The sequence below is a fragment of the Solanum tuberosum genome, unplaced genomic scaffold, assembly GCF_000226075.1.
Source record: "Solanum tuberosum cultivar DM 1-3 516 R44 unplaced genomic scaffold, SolTub_3.0 scf00004, whole genome shotgun sequence".
Taxonomy (NCBI): domain Eukaryota; kingdom Viridiplantae; phylum Streptophyta; class Magnoliopsida; order Solanales; family Solanaceae; genus Solanum; species Solanum tuberosum.
This window is the reverse complement of record NW_006238930.1, coordinates 3,077,928-3,095,311: the sequence shown is the minus strand read 5'-3', so window position 1 is coordinate 3,095,311 and position 17,384 is coordinate 3,077,928. Positions and strand designations below refer to the sequence as shown.

The following is a 17,384-nucleotide window of genomic DNA, read 5'->3' as shown; positions in this document are numbered from 1 at the left end:
TTAATTCTTTTATCTCTTCTATTGTGATTATGATATAGACATTTTTTTTATAGTTGCTTTGCTTATTTACTATATCACTTTTAATTCGATAACTTCTTTAAGTAGGGTGAAGAGGAATATTAACTTCTCTAGGTAGTAGTCTAATATTTAGCAATCATAAGAAAATTGATGGGCTAATATTTAAGAATTTCAAAAAACAGATAGTTTAATATTTGGAATGGATTGTACCTAAGCTACAAGAAAAAATCTCCAAATTTCCTATTGCATATTGAGTATGAGGAAGAATCTCTATTGAAAGAGCATGATTATTTTGTTCAAACAAGGTATTTCAATATTACCGTTATAGCTGTAAAATATGTGTCAAAGTAACGAATTATAAAACGTTATTGTTGCCTGTTTACTCCATAAAATATAGACTTAAAAGTTATTGAGAAATGCATTTATATTAATTTTGGTAAAATTCAGAAAAATATATTATTTTAGTAAAATGATTTTAATAGTAGAACGTTCCAAACGAGTCCAAAGCAAAGATAAATAAAGAAAAGAAAAAAAGGCGTCAAGGCCCAAATCGCGAACGGCGGACAAACACAACTGAGTTTTCTCACAGCGGCAGAAATTGGCAACTTTGTTAAGCCAACTAAAGTGTTATGCTCGCCGTCCGACTCAGACTCCGGTGTTCCTCTATGGCCGGCGTTGCTTCTTTTGTCTCATCTTCATCGGCTTCAGCATCATCTATAGCTAGTAAAAAACTCTATTTTCAAGTCAATTCCAATCGGCAGCTCTTCAATAGCAGAGTATCTATCACTACGCGAATCCCTAATGCCTCAATTCGGTGCTTCGCTTCCTCCTCTGGTCCGACTAGTAAAATTCTCGTTCAAAATCCCATCGTCGAAATGGACGGTAATTTACTGCAGTTGAGATGAGTGCAAGCACATCTGTAATTATTCATCCACTCTTTTAACCTTTTTTTTTTGTAGGTGATGAAATGACGAGGGTTATATGGAAAATGATCAAAGACAAGGTATAATTATTGTCAGCTTCTGAATATATCTTTTAATTTTGTTTTGACATTTTTTCTTATTACGCTTCTAAATCTTTTGTTTATTTTTGCATTATGTGGTGGCAGCTAATATATCCTTATCTAGAGTTGGATACAAAGTATTATGATTTAGGTATATTGAACCGTGATGCCACTGATGACCAAGTTACTGTTGAAAGTGCTGAGGCAACCCTGAAGTAAGTTCATTTACCTAAATGTCTCGCACTGAGAAAATCACTGCTTAAGGTGATTAAATGCTGTTTTTTTCTCCTTCAGAATTGAGGCCAACTTATAGTTTATTTAAACAATCAGTTGAAGTAGATTAATGTATTAGTTTGAGAAGTTAGCTATCTTTGTGTTGTTATGTTTTGCCGTTCTTTTTGTTGTTGTTGCAAATGCTTCTGTATTTCACATCAAAGCTAATTGTAGTCAAATAGCAGTTAATTGCTCAAAATATTCTAGTTCCAAATTTGAATTGGCTTATACTCCTTTATTGTGCAGGTACAATGTTGCTGTGAAATGCGCTACTATAACACCTGGTCAGTTGTCTTTTCCAGTTTTAGAAAAGCTTTTGAGAAAGGTTAAAGGAGGAAATTTCTGTGTGATATTTAAATAATAAAGGTTCATGCTTTAGTCCAAATGTTTCATTTAAATGGTAGTTTCCAAATCACTTATGGCTCTCTCATATTTCAGCTATGAGAGTTTGGATTTTTCAGAGTACATGAAGCTCCCGTTTGACCATAGATTTTGAAGTTGAAATTTGAAAATTTGAGTTTTTGTAGTTGTGTTTGGACATGCATTTTACTTGGAAATTTTGTTAGTGGAAGTCCCAACTCCCCAAAACCCCGAAAGACCTTTTTTTTAGGAACTTGAAAATATCTGAAGATCAGATTTCGTAAATCTGATCAAATTTCATGGCCAAACAGATATTTGAAGATCAATTTTCAAAATCTACTCCCAAAATCTATGGCAAACGCTAGTGAAGTTACGTGGAAGTTGGCAAATTGCACTATGTCACTTTCTAATTCTCCTACTATTGATGTTTCAGATGAGACCAGAGTCAAGGAATTTGGGCTGAAGTCTATGTGGAAAAGTCCCAATGGCACAATCAGAAACATTTTAAACGGTGTGCATGCAACTCAATTTGTTTGTATCTCAATGACAAGGTCTACTCTTGTGTATGATGTGCATCCATCATAATATGATAGTGTCTGGCACGTACCGAGCATCTTATTGGTGCAGCAAGGATACTTTCCTTATCTGCAGATGCTTTTATGTTAATCTCAGGAAATATCAAAGGTGGTAGATAAATCATAAGATATCATATGCTATTATTGTACACGGAGTGACAGTATACATTTCCCATGGCATTACATGGAATTTAAACTGAATGATTCATTGTACGTTAAGGTAACTCTAGCAGGCTTTTGTACGATAGTTTCTGGGAGTGCCAGCTCGACAATATGTTGGACTTGTGCTATGGGTTAAATGAACAGGTCATTATACGATACTAAAAAAGAATGCGTACCTAGAATGTATGATCCTTTGTTATTTGTTATTTCAGAAGTAGCTGGTTCCAATTCGAGCTTTCTACTTGTAAAAGCAAGAAGATAAATAAGTGGATGCCTTACATTCTAAATTCATTATCCTTAATGGCTAGAATGATGACAGTTTCTGTCTTCAGGTACTGTTTTCCGGGAGCCTATACTATGCACGAACATTCCCAGGATTGTTCCTGGTAACATCTTCTTGATCTACTTTGTGGTATAAATCCAATATCATCAGTCTCGTCAGTACTTAACTTCTGAGATCTGCAGGTTGGAAGAAACCCATTTGTATTGGTAGGCATGCTTTTGGTGATCAGTATCGTGCCACAGATTCAATTATTAATGGGCCCGGAAAGCTCAAAATGGTTTTTGGTGAGCTAGTTGATTTCAGTCTGTATTTATTTTATGAGGCAAAACATACACATACAAAGCATACTCATGCCAATACTAAACTTGTTTGTTAATTTTTATTTTCAGTGCCAGAAAATGGGGAATCCCCTATGGAGCTGGATGTTTATGATTTTAAAGGTCCGGGTATTGCACTTGCCATGTACAATGTTGACCAGGTTCTTCTTCACTATGCTTCGATGAATGACTATGCTATTTCACTTCCAAGCCTTTTCCTCTCTCTTGTATACTCATTCTTTTTCTGTGGTGAAATTTGCTAGTCAATTCGAGCGTTTGCTGAATCATCAATGTCAATGGCATTTTCAAAGAAATGGCCTCTTTACTTGAGTACAAAAAACACAATTTTAAAGAAATACGATGGAAGGTATCCTTCAATTTATGCTGATCAAATCATTTCCCTTCCAGCCCTCAGAAAATTTCCCTCTCTTCTAATTGAAAGGGGATTCTATTTTGAATCTCCAGAAAATATATTTTTTTAAGAGTTTAGCTGAATTATTCACTGTCAAATTTGATTGTGCCAGGTTTAAGGACATTTTTCAAGAGGTATACGAAGAGAAGTGGAAGCAACAGTTTGAGGAACACTCGATATGGTTGGTTTTTTATGAGATTAATGAGCAGTTTTTGTAGTTTATTTCTGGAAAATGGTTGCATTATTGGTCAAAAGTTGTCACTGGCATATAGGTATGAGCATAGACTGATAGATGACATGGTAGCTTATGCATTAAAAAGTGAGGGTGGATATGTTTGGGCATGCAAGAACTATGATGGAGATGTCCAGAGTGATTTGCTCGCTCAAGGTGATCCTCATGATTGTACTCTGTTACTTCATTCTGTTCCTTTGAAATTCATGTCTTAGTTGAAGGTTTTGATTTGGCGTGATGATACAGTTACTATATCAACTTCTAAAAGTCTAACTTAGTCTATCTTTGTTTATTTAGGATTTGGTTCTTTGGGCCTCATGACTTCTGTATTGGTAGGTATCTTCCCGTTAAGCTTTCTTTATAGAATATCACACCCATTGGTCCTCTGTATAATATAATGTATCTACTCTGCAGTTATCTTCTGATGGCAAGACATTAGAAGCTGAAGCAGCTCACGGCACTGTAACAAGACATTTTCGGCTGCATCAAAAGGGTCAAGAAACTAGTACAAACAGTGTTGCTTCCATTTTTGCATGGACAAGGGGACTTGGACATAGGTGAGTTGCTGCTATTCTCTAACCCATTTGTTACTTTTACTGATTGGGGTAAACTTTTGTTCATTGTTACTTACTTGGGTAACTGGTAAAGTTGCTGACATGTGTCTAGGAGGTCACACGTTCGAGCAATGGATATAGCCTCTTGCAGAAAAACAAGAGACCCTTGTGGTCCGTCCCTTCCCCAGATCCTCCTGCATAGCAGGAGCTTAGTGCACTTATTTTTCATAGTTGGGACATGTTGCACTATTATGCACTACTTGATCCCTCTTCCCCTTTCTGCTCTCTCTCTCTACACACTCACTCTAGAGGCTTTCCTCTTCTTTCCTTAATTTCTTGGGATTGGGTGAGGTTGCCTGTCTACCTAAACTATAATTATTTTTGCTTGCGCCATCACGTGAATCAGTTTTTCTGGCTTGGTGATATGACTATTACTAAGAGTAGGTCGAATAATGAATTGATTGCCTGCTTGATATCATGTTGTCCCTATAATTAGAATGGAAAAAAAGGGAAGAGTAGTGGATGCAAAAATGGATTCTGTACAAATTGTGTTACTCCCTGTGTCCCATATAGTGGGTCTGGTTTTCCGCTTATAAAGGAAATTAAAATGTATTCCTGCTCTTTTCCATTTTTGCTCCTCTATAAATGAAAGAACTCTCCCTTGAGCAAGAGCTGAGAAGTATTTCCGATGTTTTTGAGGAAAGTTGAGGAATGGAAAAGGCTACTTTTGTTATGGTGAGACTATTGGGGCACTCCAAAAGCAAACACTATACTGGTGTTCTATTCTTTTTCCATTTATTTTACTTTTAGGTAAGTGGACATTATCTAATTTGACAGAAAAACTAAAGGTGGCTTTTAATTTCTGATTTCAATGGATCTGTCTCTTAATGCCTAAAAAATACACACTATTCTTCTGCAGGGCTCAGCTTGATGGGAATCAAAAGTTGTTGGAATTTGTTCACACCCTTGAAGCTTCTTGCATTGGGACAATAGAGTCCGGGAAGATGACTAAGGACTTAGCTATATTAGCTCATGGACCCAAGTAAGTGATGGTTTCCTGCTTCAGTGTCATCTGTACGGCATATATAGTCCAGCTCTTTTTCTTTACTCCACACTTGGAATTTCTGATATCTCCTCTAACTGACTGTAAACCCTTACCCTACTCCTGGGTAAGGACAGAGCCCTCCTCCTTTTGGTATTTGCTACTCAAAATACCATGTATTTCGAGGTGCGAAAGATGTCCCTAACACCACGGTTATTTTTTTTTAAAAAAAGTGAACAATAAATTCTATAGCCTAAGCCACCTTGAACAATTCTACTAAGAAGTTTTCACCTTCTTACTGATAAATTATTTATTATGAAAAATGTTTTTGACACTAAAACTTGATTCAGTTAGTAAGATAAACCAAATGAAGAAGCGTTAACATGAATAGTCTGTGGCTTCTCTCTCAATTTCAGTGAAACTCAGTATTTGAGTAATTATACTTGTGCAGGGTGTCAAGAGAATTCTACTTGAACACTGAAGAATTTATTGATGCTGTAGCACAGAAACTTCAAGAGAAGCTTCATGCCTCGGTGCCTATTTAAGTTATCCTGGATTATGTAGTGAGAACATGTATGAGCTGAAGAAGATCATGAGCAGCATCCTTTTCACAGTGAAGATAACCCTATGCACTTCCCGTTGACATTCTTTACTCTAGTTTTTGTAGTTGTTCAGATACGAGATAGCAGGTGGCTGAGTGTTCCATTTGTACTGCTCCTCAATGGGTTGTGTATATTGTCTCGTTTGAATTAGGATCCTTCATAAAAATCCATTTTTCGAGTCATCTGTCAGCACTGTCATTGTGCTGGTGTTCCTGAAACACACTTGGTTACTGAGGTTGCTATTGCAAAAATCAGTCAAGCTCAACAAGAAGGAATAATTCTTTTGAATAGAAAGAATCATATGATTACTTTAATATATCGTCCTCTCGACTCTTGGCAAATAGCTCAGTTGTTAAAGCTCCACTCTTGCAATTAGGTTTTTGTTACTGTTACTTTTGTTTGTTGCAAACTAAAGCGTCATTAATAAAGAGATGTCTGCAACAGTGAACTGTTGCATGAGTGTTGGCTCACTCTCAAAACTCCTCCGACATGAATAGAATCAATTATCTTGTTCTCTTCGGCGTTCTTTCTATCTACCAAATGTAAGAAATGAAAGCTTTTATTGGGTCCATAGCTGAAAGGGAAAATTTCAAGGAAATCAACCAAAACGGAATGTTAAAAATGGGACAAACCTAAGGGGAAGAATTCTAACTATATCGTGTGGATGGGATAAGTTTATCTTTGAAATATTTTTGTATTTGAGCTTCTCTAATTCCTTTTATCCAATATAATGATAATATTCCTAGTAACTCCAACAGTCTGGCAGTACTTGCACCTTGTCTCTTTACTGATTACTGATTACTGATAAATACTATATAACTAGAATATTCAAAGTTTGCAACTAGCCTCTTTAGAATATTGCTAAAGTGATTCTTGAAATTTATGTTCTAAGAATATAAAGAGGCATGCAAATTGCAACTTTGAATATTATAAAACCCATTAATGCCCCACATCATTGGTGCTATTATAGGATGACGCAAGAAAACCAATATACGTACCTGTCTAATTTGTTTTCATATGGTTAGAGGTGAGTTAAATATTAATCCGGAAGGATAATCATTTTTTTATTGAATTTTGAATAAATCATTTATGCATATTATTTAATTTAATTTTTTAAATAAGTACTGCTCCCTTGATGATTGTAGTAGCACTAAGCACTACGTGTTCCAATTATGACCCAATTTATAAGTAAACATGTTTTTTAAAATATGACCAATCTCAAATTTTTTTAGAGCTACAAATTCAAAATTCGTACAAGAATTGTTGATTATAATGGTGGCTCCGCTCCTTGTTTCCTGATAAGATATGATAAGTTGAGACATACTTTTGTACTGCATGCAAATAATTAAGAATTTTCTATTATTGTTAGTAAAGATCAATCTTTATATATGTTATGCATATACAAGTTGTTAGTGATAATGCATGTATGATGAAAGGCCGCCGAAAGAAACGAGGTGACCAACTTTGATTTATAGAAAATTGTATTTTCAATAGGGATAAAACATGAGAATCGTACCACGAAATGATCAGTTACATTTCATATTATTTATATCACTAAACTATACTAGGGTCCTATTAACCTCTAAACTATGCAAGAATCTGCCACAAGTTGGTCCAGACTAATCAACTTGTATATTTAGAGCTTTTTGAAGGCATTGTTAACCAAAAAATAAGAAGTGTCCCTGTCTAAGCTAATCTATTGAAGATGGTACTTACCAAAGCCAAGGAAATAATTACTGCCAATCCAGTTGTGGTCTTCAGGTAATTAATTTCTGTTTGATTGCCAAATGTGAACCAAGTGTTAGTGTTACTATTAATTAGTTTTTGTTTGATCTCAATTGAATTCCCAGCAAGACGTACTGTCCCTTCTGCGTTAGTGTCAAGGATTTGTTGTCTAATGTCGGTACTTCCTTCAAGGCCATTGAGTTAGATTCTGAAAGTAAGGCATCTGCTTCATTACAATCGCACTACTTTATTGATACAAAACAAAATTAAATGACTTTGTTGTTGTAGAGGATGGAAGTGAGATTCAGGCAGCACTGGCTGAGTGGACTGGTCAGCGAACAATACCAAATGTCTTCATCGGCGGGAAGCACATTGGTGGCTGTGACTGTGTGTCCCTTCCCCTTTTCCTCACTATGGTTAAATTCCTTGACATAAAAATAATCTTAAGATTTACTATTTGCAGCCACAACTGCTTTGCACAGGGAAGGGAATCTTGTTCCTCTGCTAACTGAGGCTGGAGCACCTGTTAAATCTTCTACAGCTTAGAGTTGGTTGTTTAATGATTTTATCTTGTCTATAGCTAAGTGATAATTAATAAAATGATTTATGTTTTCTGTAGCTCATATCTCATCTCGGGAAATTTCAAATTAAGAAATTCAGTTGAACCTCATTGCTGAGTCAATGCAAAGACGCACAACAGAGACAAATCCAATATTTAAAGTTTATAATACTCTTTTAAGACATTTGAGTTGATATGCAATAATAACTGCATTTGTAGTTGGTGAATTTTTAATGCCTAAACCAAGTTTGAACAAAGATCCCTTTGATTCCTGCACAATTTAGAAACGGTTACTAATAGATATAATTCCATCAAAGCAACTAAATAATCACAAAAGCAAACAGAACCTATAAAAGTTGTATGTATATCCTCTCAGTTCTTTAAATTTCAAGAAATATGATCGAAACATGGAATTATTGAAGCTCTTCTTGGAATCTTGAACCCTAGAAGCAGTACATATTCATAACAAATCATCAATAACTCTCACCACAAGTTCTATTGAATCTGCAATATCAACTAGAAATCCTCAGTTACCTTCCCCTTCTTGAAATTTCAAGAAACGTGATACAAATTTGCACTGAACCTGTTAAAACTTTAACATTGGCATTAAATTTGTTAGATCTTTAAATTTATGAGTAATAGTATCTATTAGTATTTCTTACTATTTTCGTTAGTTTTTACACAAGAATTATGTTTTGTGTATAAAATATTGAATTTAGTAATTTAAGGTCAATGTACTATGTCCGCCTCTATTTGTCGTCCTTCGAGTCAATGCAAATATGTACAAAAACAAATGATCAATATATTGATGTAAGTAGTAGTATATACTAACTTCCAACCACGTTTGAAATGATTTTTATCTTCTACTTTTACTACAATGTGATTCATTTTCAGTCTCAATCTAGGCAAGTCAAGGTTTACATGTCAGAGAACTCGTTAGTTAATCATATTAATCCTTCTTATTTAAGATTTAGCCGAATTTGCTAGTGAAATTCAATTCGGTTAAATTCTTAATTCAATCGGCTAAATTAACAATTCATCTAGTCATTTCTTCAATTGCAATCCTAGCCACATTTGCTTCCCAATCTAACAACTTTCAAATCCTAAAGAACACTAAAGAGCAGCCCAATTCTCTTTCCAGCAACACCAGATCGGCCCAACTTCCCTCTCCCATACAATATTTCAGCCCAGCACCTCAATACACTCCTCAGAGACCCAACCCACCAATACGAACAACAATACATACGTATACCCCAGACCCCGCCTCGTCTTCTTCCTCGAACCACCAGTGCGAAACCCAGCAAGCCCAGACCCCGCTTCTATTCGCTCTTCGTACAGTATTCCGGCCTTCATCGTCGGAAGAATCTGTAGCATCGGCATCTGTAAGTATACTTCTCACAACTCTATGTAAATTCTTCGTCTCTGAATTGGGTTTTTCACTGTGCTCAGAAAAAAGCATGCTTGTTTGTAGTTACTTTGGGTTGTCATGGTATACCAAAAGCTTAAAACTACCGTTCGATTTAAAAGATTTTTTTTTTCAAAGGAAAGCAAACACAGCACAAAAAACACTAAGAAAACATCTAGCCATTTTTCCATCTTCATATTTCCCAGTGGCTGAAACCTGTTTCCATTGAAACTGAGAGCATAGAAGAATCTCGTACATACTCTGTTTGATTCTGGGTATTTTCTGTCTTTGAAGTCGTTTATAAGAACACATATCAAGGGTATGTAGAGTTTGAAAAAAATGAGTGCACAACTTTATACTTCTTTATAATTCTGTTAACTTATTGAAATCATGAGATAAGAACACTATGTTTGACAAATTGTAATCAATACATAAGAAAGGGCTTATGTTGAAATTAGCAGACGATACTAGCCTTGCTATATATTACATTGCACATATTCAATGGATTATATATGATGGCTGAATAGGACTAATTTCTCTGAGTGGCTAAATAACTGAGGTTAAACAGGTTGACTAATTTTAGGTCCAGTGTTTAGTTATGATAATATGGTATTTTTGGAGTTCTTTCTGATTGCCAGTACAGGTGAACCCAGGTTTTCCTCTGGTTTTCTGGTGGTTTTTACAGGAGTCTGTCATAGAACGTGCTGAGAACTTGATCTAAAACTTATTGTTTGCATTATCTAGAGGATGTAGACGATATCAAATTGTACTTTTTAATGCTAAAAGGATGATCATTATTTCAAGTAATTATCCTAGCGGTCAATAAACTGATAAAGTGATTAAATTTTTTAGGGATTAGTGTCCAAATCTCAACATAGAGATAAAAAGATTAGATAACGTTATTTGGTACTTGTATTGGTGGAAGGAACAGCCATTATAGCTGATTTGAACGCTACCATTATAAGAAAGGCGAGATGAGACAAATGCATTGAGGTGAGCTCTGCTGAGGTATGGAGCGTCCCTTATGGCACGAGCTTGGGGGTGAGAGAGCAAAAATAATCATATTAATTAGGAGTTGAAGCGTGATCCTAAACAAGAAGCTTAATCAACCTGATGAAAGGATTAATATGTGAGCAGTACTTTACTGTATTTAGATTGGCCTCCGCATCTAGATAGGCAATTATTCTTAATCATTGTATTAATTTGAACTATTCAGAGTAGTAGAAGAGAAAGCACGTACCTCAATCCAGAGAAAGGACAAAAGGCCAAAACAATTCGTTTCCCCCCTCTAAAACTTGGGCAAATGACTTGATTTGAATTTAGTAGTACTCAAGGTTTGGCACATTCTTTTAGGAAAAGGCGTGGGACAGTACATAGTTTCTAGAAGAAATAGCGCTCCTAATGCTAATGGGATGTAATATATAGCAAGCCTAGTATTCTTTAACTACAAGAAGCATTGCACATTTTCTATGGATTTTTTATTTTTTTTTTGATAACCGAGAAATCCGTTTGTGACCCGCCCTTTGGACCAATCACAGCCTTCTAAACTCGGTGGATAATGGGCCCGCCCCTCTACCCTTCTCCACTTAAATACCGGGCTTTGCTTTGCATGGTGTGGGGCTTGAACCTGTGACCTAAGCCACAAATCCTCCACCTTTTGCCACTTGAGCTAGGCCTTGGGGGCCACATTTTCTATGGATTTCTTAAGACAAATTCAAGATTTGAACTAAAGCTATAGGGTTGACCGAACCTGTACGCTCTAGGCTTGACGAATTGTTAAGGTTACAGTTCTGTTTTTCAAGCTGCATATTTTATTGGGTTTCTGCTGTTTTCTTTTCCACACTTTTGAAGCTCTCGTGTAATTATTGGGTTATGTTTGGCAGGTAATTAAGATTCAACCATTCTAAATGATTCTTCCGATTGACCCAGCAAATAAATTATCGTTTAAGCGCTTTATTAAAGATGGAGATTTGGTCATTGTGTATGAGAGGCACGACACAATGAAAGCAGTGAAGGTCAGTGAGGATGGGGTTCTGCAGAATCGTTTTGGTGCTTTTAAGCATTCTGAATGGATAGGTAAACCTTTTGGGTCCAAGGTTTTGAGTAACAAAGGTGCTTTTGTTTACTTGTTAGCTCCAACTCCTGAGCTATGGACGTTAGTACTGAGTCACAGAACCCAGATTCTTTATATAGCTGATATTAGTTTTGTTGTTATGTACCTGGAGATCGTTCCTGGTTGTTTGGTTCTTGAATCTGGTACTGGAAGTGGATCTTTGACAACTTCGCTTGCAAGGGCTGTTGCCTCCACTGGCCATGTTTATACCTTTGATTTCCATGAACAGAGAGCTGCCTCAGCTAGGTAAGACTCTAATACCTAGGAACTTATTTGTGGATTTACAGTCATCAAGTAGTCAATTGTTCTAGTTTGATTTCTACGAAGCTTTTGTTGGTTTAAGTGCATCTACTATCCTTTACAGTCATTCTAGTGCAGTAATTTAGGTTTAGAAGATGTTTAAAACTCATGTTAAACACATTTTAGTTGTAGGGCACTCCTCAAGAGGTTATAAAATTGAATCCTTCTTTTAACTAGGGATCTTTTTACTGACGACGAACATTTTCATAGGATTTCTTCTTGTAGCAAAATGTTTTTTTCTTCTTTTTGCTGCTTGATTAAGAAGTTGTAAGGTTTCAGGAGTTGGCTCTGGAGTGCCACGGGAAAGAAACATCTTCCCATGCCAGCCTTTATGATGTGAAAGTGTAATACTACCACCATGTAGCATTGTGCACTAGCACAAAAATGTTGCAAGAGTTGACAGAGAAAATTTGTTCAACACTTGCCTCTTCATGCAAATATAATATCAATTAGGAAAAGCGTTCTTTTTCCAATCAGCTCCGCACACCCATCTAAAAGACGAAGAATGAGATAGAGGAGCTCATTATAATTTTCATTTTATGTGAGTTTAACTCAGTGTTTAAAATTTCCACATATAGGGAGGACTTTGAAAAAACAGGGTTGAGCAGTCTGGTCACAGTAGGAGTAAGAGATATACAGGGCGAAGGGTTCCCTGATGAGTTTTGTGGGAGAGCAGATTCAGTATTCTTAGACCTTCCTCAACCTTGGCTTGCCATTCCTTCTGCTGGCAAAATGTTGAAACCAGATGGGGTATTGTGCTCCTTCTCTCCATGCATTGAGCAAGTACAACGCTCATGTGAAGCACTCAAATCACAGTTTACAGGTAAGTTATTTTCCTGGAGACTTGGTCTCATTCAGTTTAAAACACTGCTATAGAAACTACAGACTCTCATGTGGCAAGTGTTTTTGATTTCGTAGATATAAGAACATTTGAAGTACTTCTTCGCACCTATGAAGTTAGACAAAAGATACTAGAGAGCTGTCCAGTAAATGAAGGAGATTCTATTGAGCGTCCTCCACGGAAGAGGAGGCAGGGTTCTGCTGAAGGAAGCAATGGGACTGAATGTTCTTCTTCTCCTACAGTGGTGATTAGGCCTTCTGGTGAGGCAAGAGGTCATACTGGCTATTTGACATTTGCCAGACTCAAGTGTTTTGTGTAATATGTTTCAATGAATATCCAATTTTTGTGGTCGGATACACTGTTCGTCCTTTAGATGTTGTGCTTATTTTTTTCTTGATTCTACGAATAGATATCAGACAATTTTGTCTTGAGATTTAACAAAAAGGTAAAGAATTGCTTCTACTCGGAGGGTATTTGTTTTCGATATTACCTTCTTTATGTCACCCTAGGGGAATCAGATTTTGTGCTACTTGCATTGCCTTTTTTTATTAAAAAATTAGTTTTATACAACTTTCAGTTGAATTGTTAAGCAGAATGAGTTACCATTGTTTAGAAAGTAATATGAACTGACTTGGATGGCATAACATACTTGATTTTATATCTTTTTTTTTTTGGCAGTGAGGGTGTATAGCTTCATCTAGGTAAAATATCAACTTGGTGATTGTCAGGTTATTTTTCTGGAATTGCAAGTTTGCTTGCTATACATTATCAAAAGCATGTTGAATGTCAACTGAACCAGGACAAGCTATATTTTTTTCTTCCTCTTGTTTTCACTTTTACTATATATTTCGTATTTTAAATTACTCTAAATTTTATATGTATAGAAATGATCCTGTTTTTTTTTTTTTTTTTTATCAAATATTATTTGCAAAAATTATAACCAAGCACAACTCCAACTTCAAAAATTTCAAACAAGGTAAAAAAAAATGTTGCTAATTTTTTAAATAGCAGATTTGATGGTATGTTTGAGATAAATTAGTCAAGTTTTAAAAAATACATTTAGATCTTAAATATTCTTTACAAAAAGTATGACCAAATACAATTTCAATTTTAATTAATTTATTTTTAAATAAAATAACTAAGCAGAATTGTTAATAGTAATTGTGGATTAAAGGAGCCGATTCGTTATTAGTTGTTTCAGTATCAAACAATTGAGGAGAAGTTGTGGCTGGACGGAATATTTAATTCTCATGACTAACTATTGAAAAGCTATTACATGGAAAAAGAGGGAAAATAAAGTATGTGTGTGTTAGTGTGGCATTGAGGAAATTGGAAAGCCACATGAATAGTCGATTGCAAGTCATTAGATGGTGACCACAAAACCTCTCATCTTAGTGCATCTCCAACCCAAACACCAAAATTTGGTGTCAGCACTATTTTTTGTATAATCAACTCCAACCCACTGCACCAAATTTTACACAAAAAAATATTTTTCTTTCTCTCTCTTCATTATTATATTATTATTTCTTATTTCATTTATATTCTCTTATTTCATAAAACAAATTCTTTCTAAAACATTCACCATATATAATTCATATTATTTCCTTTTATAATCGTTTAATATAAAATTATTTTGTACCATAATTTTTTAAATAATATAAATTGCTAGCAAATATTATACATTATACATAATAATGGATAATACAAATAAAAGTGAAATCATTAATGAAATACAATTAAATAAACATTACATAATTGAAAAAATTATTTTAAATTCTACATAAATATTCAACTTTCAAGATCACTCTCATAAATGCTCTATTAATGCATTACATAGTTCAAAATGAACAATGTTTGTGAAGGTTAATTGTAGTTATATCCAATTATAATTTATAGTAGAATTTAACATAAATTTAATTTTTTTAAAAAGTCATATATAGAAAAATTAATTTATAAAAAAGCTAAATTTTATATCTAAAATTAATTTTATAATAATATTACATAAAAATTAATTAAATATACAAGAGATTTAATTAAAACATACAATTTATATAATGTTTAATTAAAAGTTTGTATAATAAAATAATATTAAAATATTCAAAAAGTGAATTGGTGTGATGAATAGTGTTACACCACACACCAAATTTGATGTAAAAATTAGTGTGGATTGGAGCTCAAAACACCAAATTTTACACCAAATATAAAATTTGGTGTTGGATTGAAGATGGTCTCAACCCTTCTGTCATTATTCAACAATACCACATATCCTCCACTCCCTTAATTCACACGTGATTTTTTTTTGCCTGCCATCATAAGCACCCCATCTATGTAAAATGTCATTCAGTTTTTTTGTCTTCCTTTATTTTTTAGCTCGTTTTAAAAAAAGTAGCTTTCTCTATTTTGTATTTCTTGTTACTCAGCATCCTACGTGGTATATATAGTGTGATATATTACATAAATTTATAGGTGAAATTCAATAAGTGAAGTTTGAGGTCTCATATCTATAGTTTAAAATAGTCTACGAATTTTGTTGAGTTAAGCTTTAGACAAATAAATTGATATAGCATAAGTATTTTTAAGGTCTCATGAAATAAATACCAGCTATATAATCATAAGCTCATTTTCCTGGATGAAGCTGGTTTAGCAAGTTGTTCAATCAAATTCGAAATGTTAAATGCCAAATGAACTTTGTACAAACTGTTGAAAGCGAATAGAAGGCGGCAAATAAAACTCTGTAAAAATGTGGTAGAGGGAACTTTTCCTGCCACATCAATAGTCATCAATGCATGTCAGCTCAATACATATGTGACCATGGAAATAATAATCTTCATTTTTACTTTTCAATGTCATAAATCCCCACACACCACTGGTCCGTGTCTACTCTTTTTATTTTAATCTATGTGATATAATTGAAATTTTGAGAATTAATATATTTTTTATTTTTTAAAATTATTAATTATCGTGATTTATAATATTTTTATATAATTTCGTAATTTTATTTTAAAAAATTTAAAAACTTAAATCTCAAATTAAAATGATATTATATAAATTTAAACAGAGAAAATACAATCCAATAATAGGGTTATGGCTTAACCAAAAAAATCGAGTCAATTCCCTAAATAGTCACCCAAGTTTAAGAAATTGCCTTGAAATATCATTTATATTTCATTTAGGACCAAAATATCACTCAACTATCACTATTTTCCTTTCAAATATATTTACCACTTCAAAGCCCCACTACTCTCCTAGTTGGCATGCCATGTCATTGAAGACTTTTTTTTTAATAATAGACATATTTAATTCATCAAACTCAATTAACTAAAATAATGATTTTACTATTTTTTTTTAAAAAAAAATTGGGTAGAAAAATATGAAGGAGTTAAATATTTTTAAAGTATTTTTTTATAATCTTCATAAATTCTCACATAATTTATATATTTATTTTGTAGAGGCATAAGTTTAATGAATTAAATATGTCTATTTGTTTTTTTTTTTAAATGATGATTTAATGACATAACATATCAACTAGAATAGAAGGAGACTTTTGAGATATTTAGTATTATTTTTTTTGGGAAAAAAAATTAGTAATAATATTATTCACTTTCTATTTTTTTTAAAAATATTGTAAGCATGAATTTCAAAGTACACAATTAATTCTATTGTAATAGTTAATTGACATTTTAATATTATTGATTCATTATACAATTTATGATTAATTAATGTAAGTTAACATTCATGATTGATTTGTATACCATTTTTTTTTTGAATATATGTGTTTATAAGAATTCAAAATTGATGACAATATAGTATATTTAAAAAACCTATTTTTTCATAGCATAAAAAAATAAAAAGTTTAATTATGATAAAAGATTCTTTAGTATGAAAATTTCTTCTTAATAAACAAATATTTTTTTAAAAAAAATTAATAAGATTATTATTTTAGTTAAATGAGTTTGATGAATTAAATAAGTCTATTATTTTAAAAAAGACTTTAATAACATGACATGCCGACTAGGAGAGATTGAAGTTTTTAAAGTGTTAAGTATATTTGAAGGAAAATAGTGATAGTTGGTGATATTTTGATCCTAAGTAAAACATAAATAATATTTCAAGGCAATTTCCTAAACTTGAGTCACCATTTAGGGAATTGACTCCAAAAAAAATCTGGTCCCTTATATTGTGAAGGGGGACATGTGTAACAGTGTAAGATATTTAAGGGCCAACCAGGAGAAATGAAGAGATTACTTTGACCATCTCTTATTTATCTTTATTTTATTCTCTATATATATTTGGAAAAATCATTGTCTCTAAAAAAAAAAAAGTTTATTTCAATAAGAAAAATAATTTCTCTAATACAAATAGGAATATCAGGAGTATTATCACTAATATTTCAAATTCATTGTCTCCTTTTCACCCACACAAAATTTCAACTTCCACACCTTAATCATCTAATCCCCGAACCCCCACTCCCTACTCATCCGGCTCATATAGTATTTTATAAAATTACCAAATAGATACTCTCAAATAATATTTTTAGATTAGTTATTTTAAACCATTCCCTCTATTTCATATTAACTGAATTTGTGAGCAATGCACACTTATTAAGAA

The 17,384-nt window shown here is 33.5% G+C and overlaps 3 protein-coding genes across 3 annotated transcripts; all 3 read left to right on the top strand.

The window, feature by feature from the left end:
* Positions 1-623: 623 nt before the first annotated feature.
* ICDH-2 (isocitrate dehydrogenase [NADP], chloroplastic/mitochondrial-like) lies at positions 624-5,850 on the top strand. The gene is given in 15 exon segments (NM_001288324.1): positions 624-900; positions 978-1,021; positions 1,127-1,236; positions 1,541-1,578; positions 2,088-2,165; positions 2,724-2,777; positions 2,857-2,958; positions 3,064-3,152; positions 3,255-3,358; positions 3,516-3,584; positions 3,676-3,791; positions 3,933-3,967; positions 4,050-4,192; positions 5,109-5,231; positions 5,683-5,850. Coding segments are annotated over 15 exon segments (1,416 nt in total). The 5' UTR covers positions 624-683; the 3' UTR covers positions 5,777-5,850.
* A 1,654-nt stretch (positions 5,851-7,504) lies between these two features.
* On the top strand, positions 7,505-8,132 carry LOC102597992 (glutaredoxin). The gene is made up of 4 exons (XM_006338519.2): positions 7,505-7,594; positions 7,684-7,772; positions 7,847-7,945; positions 8,022-8,132. The coding sequence occupies exons 1-4, from the start codon at positions 7,539-7,541 to the stop codon at positions 8,102-8,104; spliced, it is 327 nt and encodes a 108-aa protein (XP_006338581.1). The 5' UTR covers positions 7,505-7,538; the 3' UTR covers positions 8,105-8,132.
* Positions 8,133-9,326: 1,194 nt separating this feature from the next.
* On the top strand, positions 9,327-13,265 carry LOC102597671 (tRNA (adenine(58)-N(1))-methyltransferase catalytic subunit TRMT61A). Its single transcript, XM_006338518.2, has 4 exons — positions 9,327-9,499; positions 11,406-11,881; positions 12,514-12,758; positions 12,854-13,265. Exons 2-4 carry the CDS (start codon positions 11,430-11,432, stop codon positions 13,093-13,095), a joined length of 939 nt encoding a protein of 312 aa, XP_006338580.1. The 5' UTR covers positions 9,327-9,499; positions 11,406-11,429; the 3' UTR covers positions 13,096-13,265.
* The last annotated feature ends 4,119 nt before the right edge of the window (positions 13,266-17,384 follow it).

What these genes read in the sequence shown, in the direction of transcription:
- LOC102597992 (XM_006338519.2), top strand. Translation starts at nt 7,539, where the DNA reads ATGGTACTTACCAAAGCCAAGGAAATAATTACTGCCAATCCAGTTGTG. An exon ending in CATTGAGTTAGATTCTGAAA is followed by an intron (nt 7,773 to 7,846) that starts GTAAGGCATCTG and finishes TTGTTGTTGTAG; the next exon opens with AGGATGGAAGTGAGATTCAG. An exon ending in GCACATTGGTGGCTGTGACT is followed by an intron (nt 7,946 to 8,021) that starts GTGTGTCCCTTC and finishes TACTATTTGCAG; the next exon opens with CCACAACTGCTTTGCACAGG.
- LOC102597671 (XM_006338518.2), top strand. Translation starts at nt 11,430, where the DNA reads ATGATTCTTCCGATTGACCCAGCAAATAAATTATCGTTTAAGCGCTTT. An exon ending in CAGAGAGCTGCCTCAGCTAG is followed by an intron (nt 11,882 to 12,513) that starts GTAAGACTCTAA and finishes TTCCACATATAG; the next exon opens with GGAGGACTTTGAAAAAACAG. An exon ending in ACTCAAATCACAGTTTACAG is followed by an intron (nt 12,759 to 12,853) that starts GTAAGTTATTTT and finishes TTGATTTCGTAG; the next exon opens with ATATAAGAACATTTGAAGTA.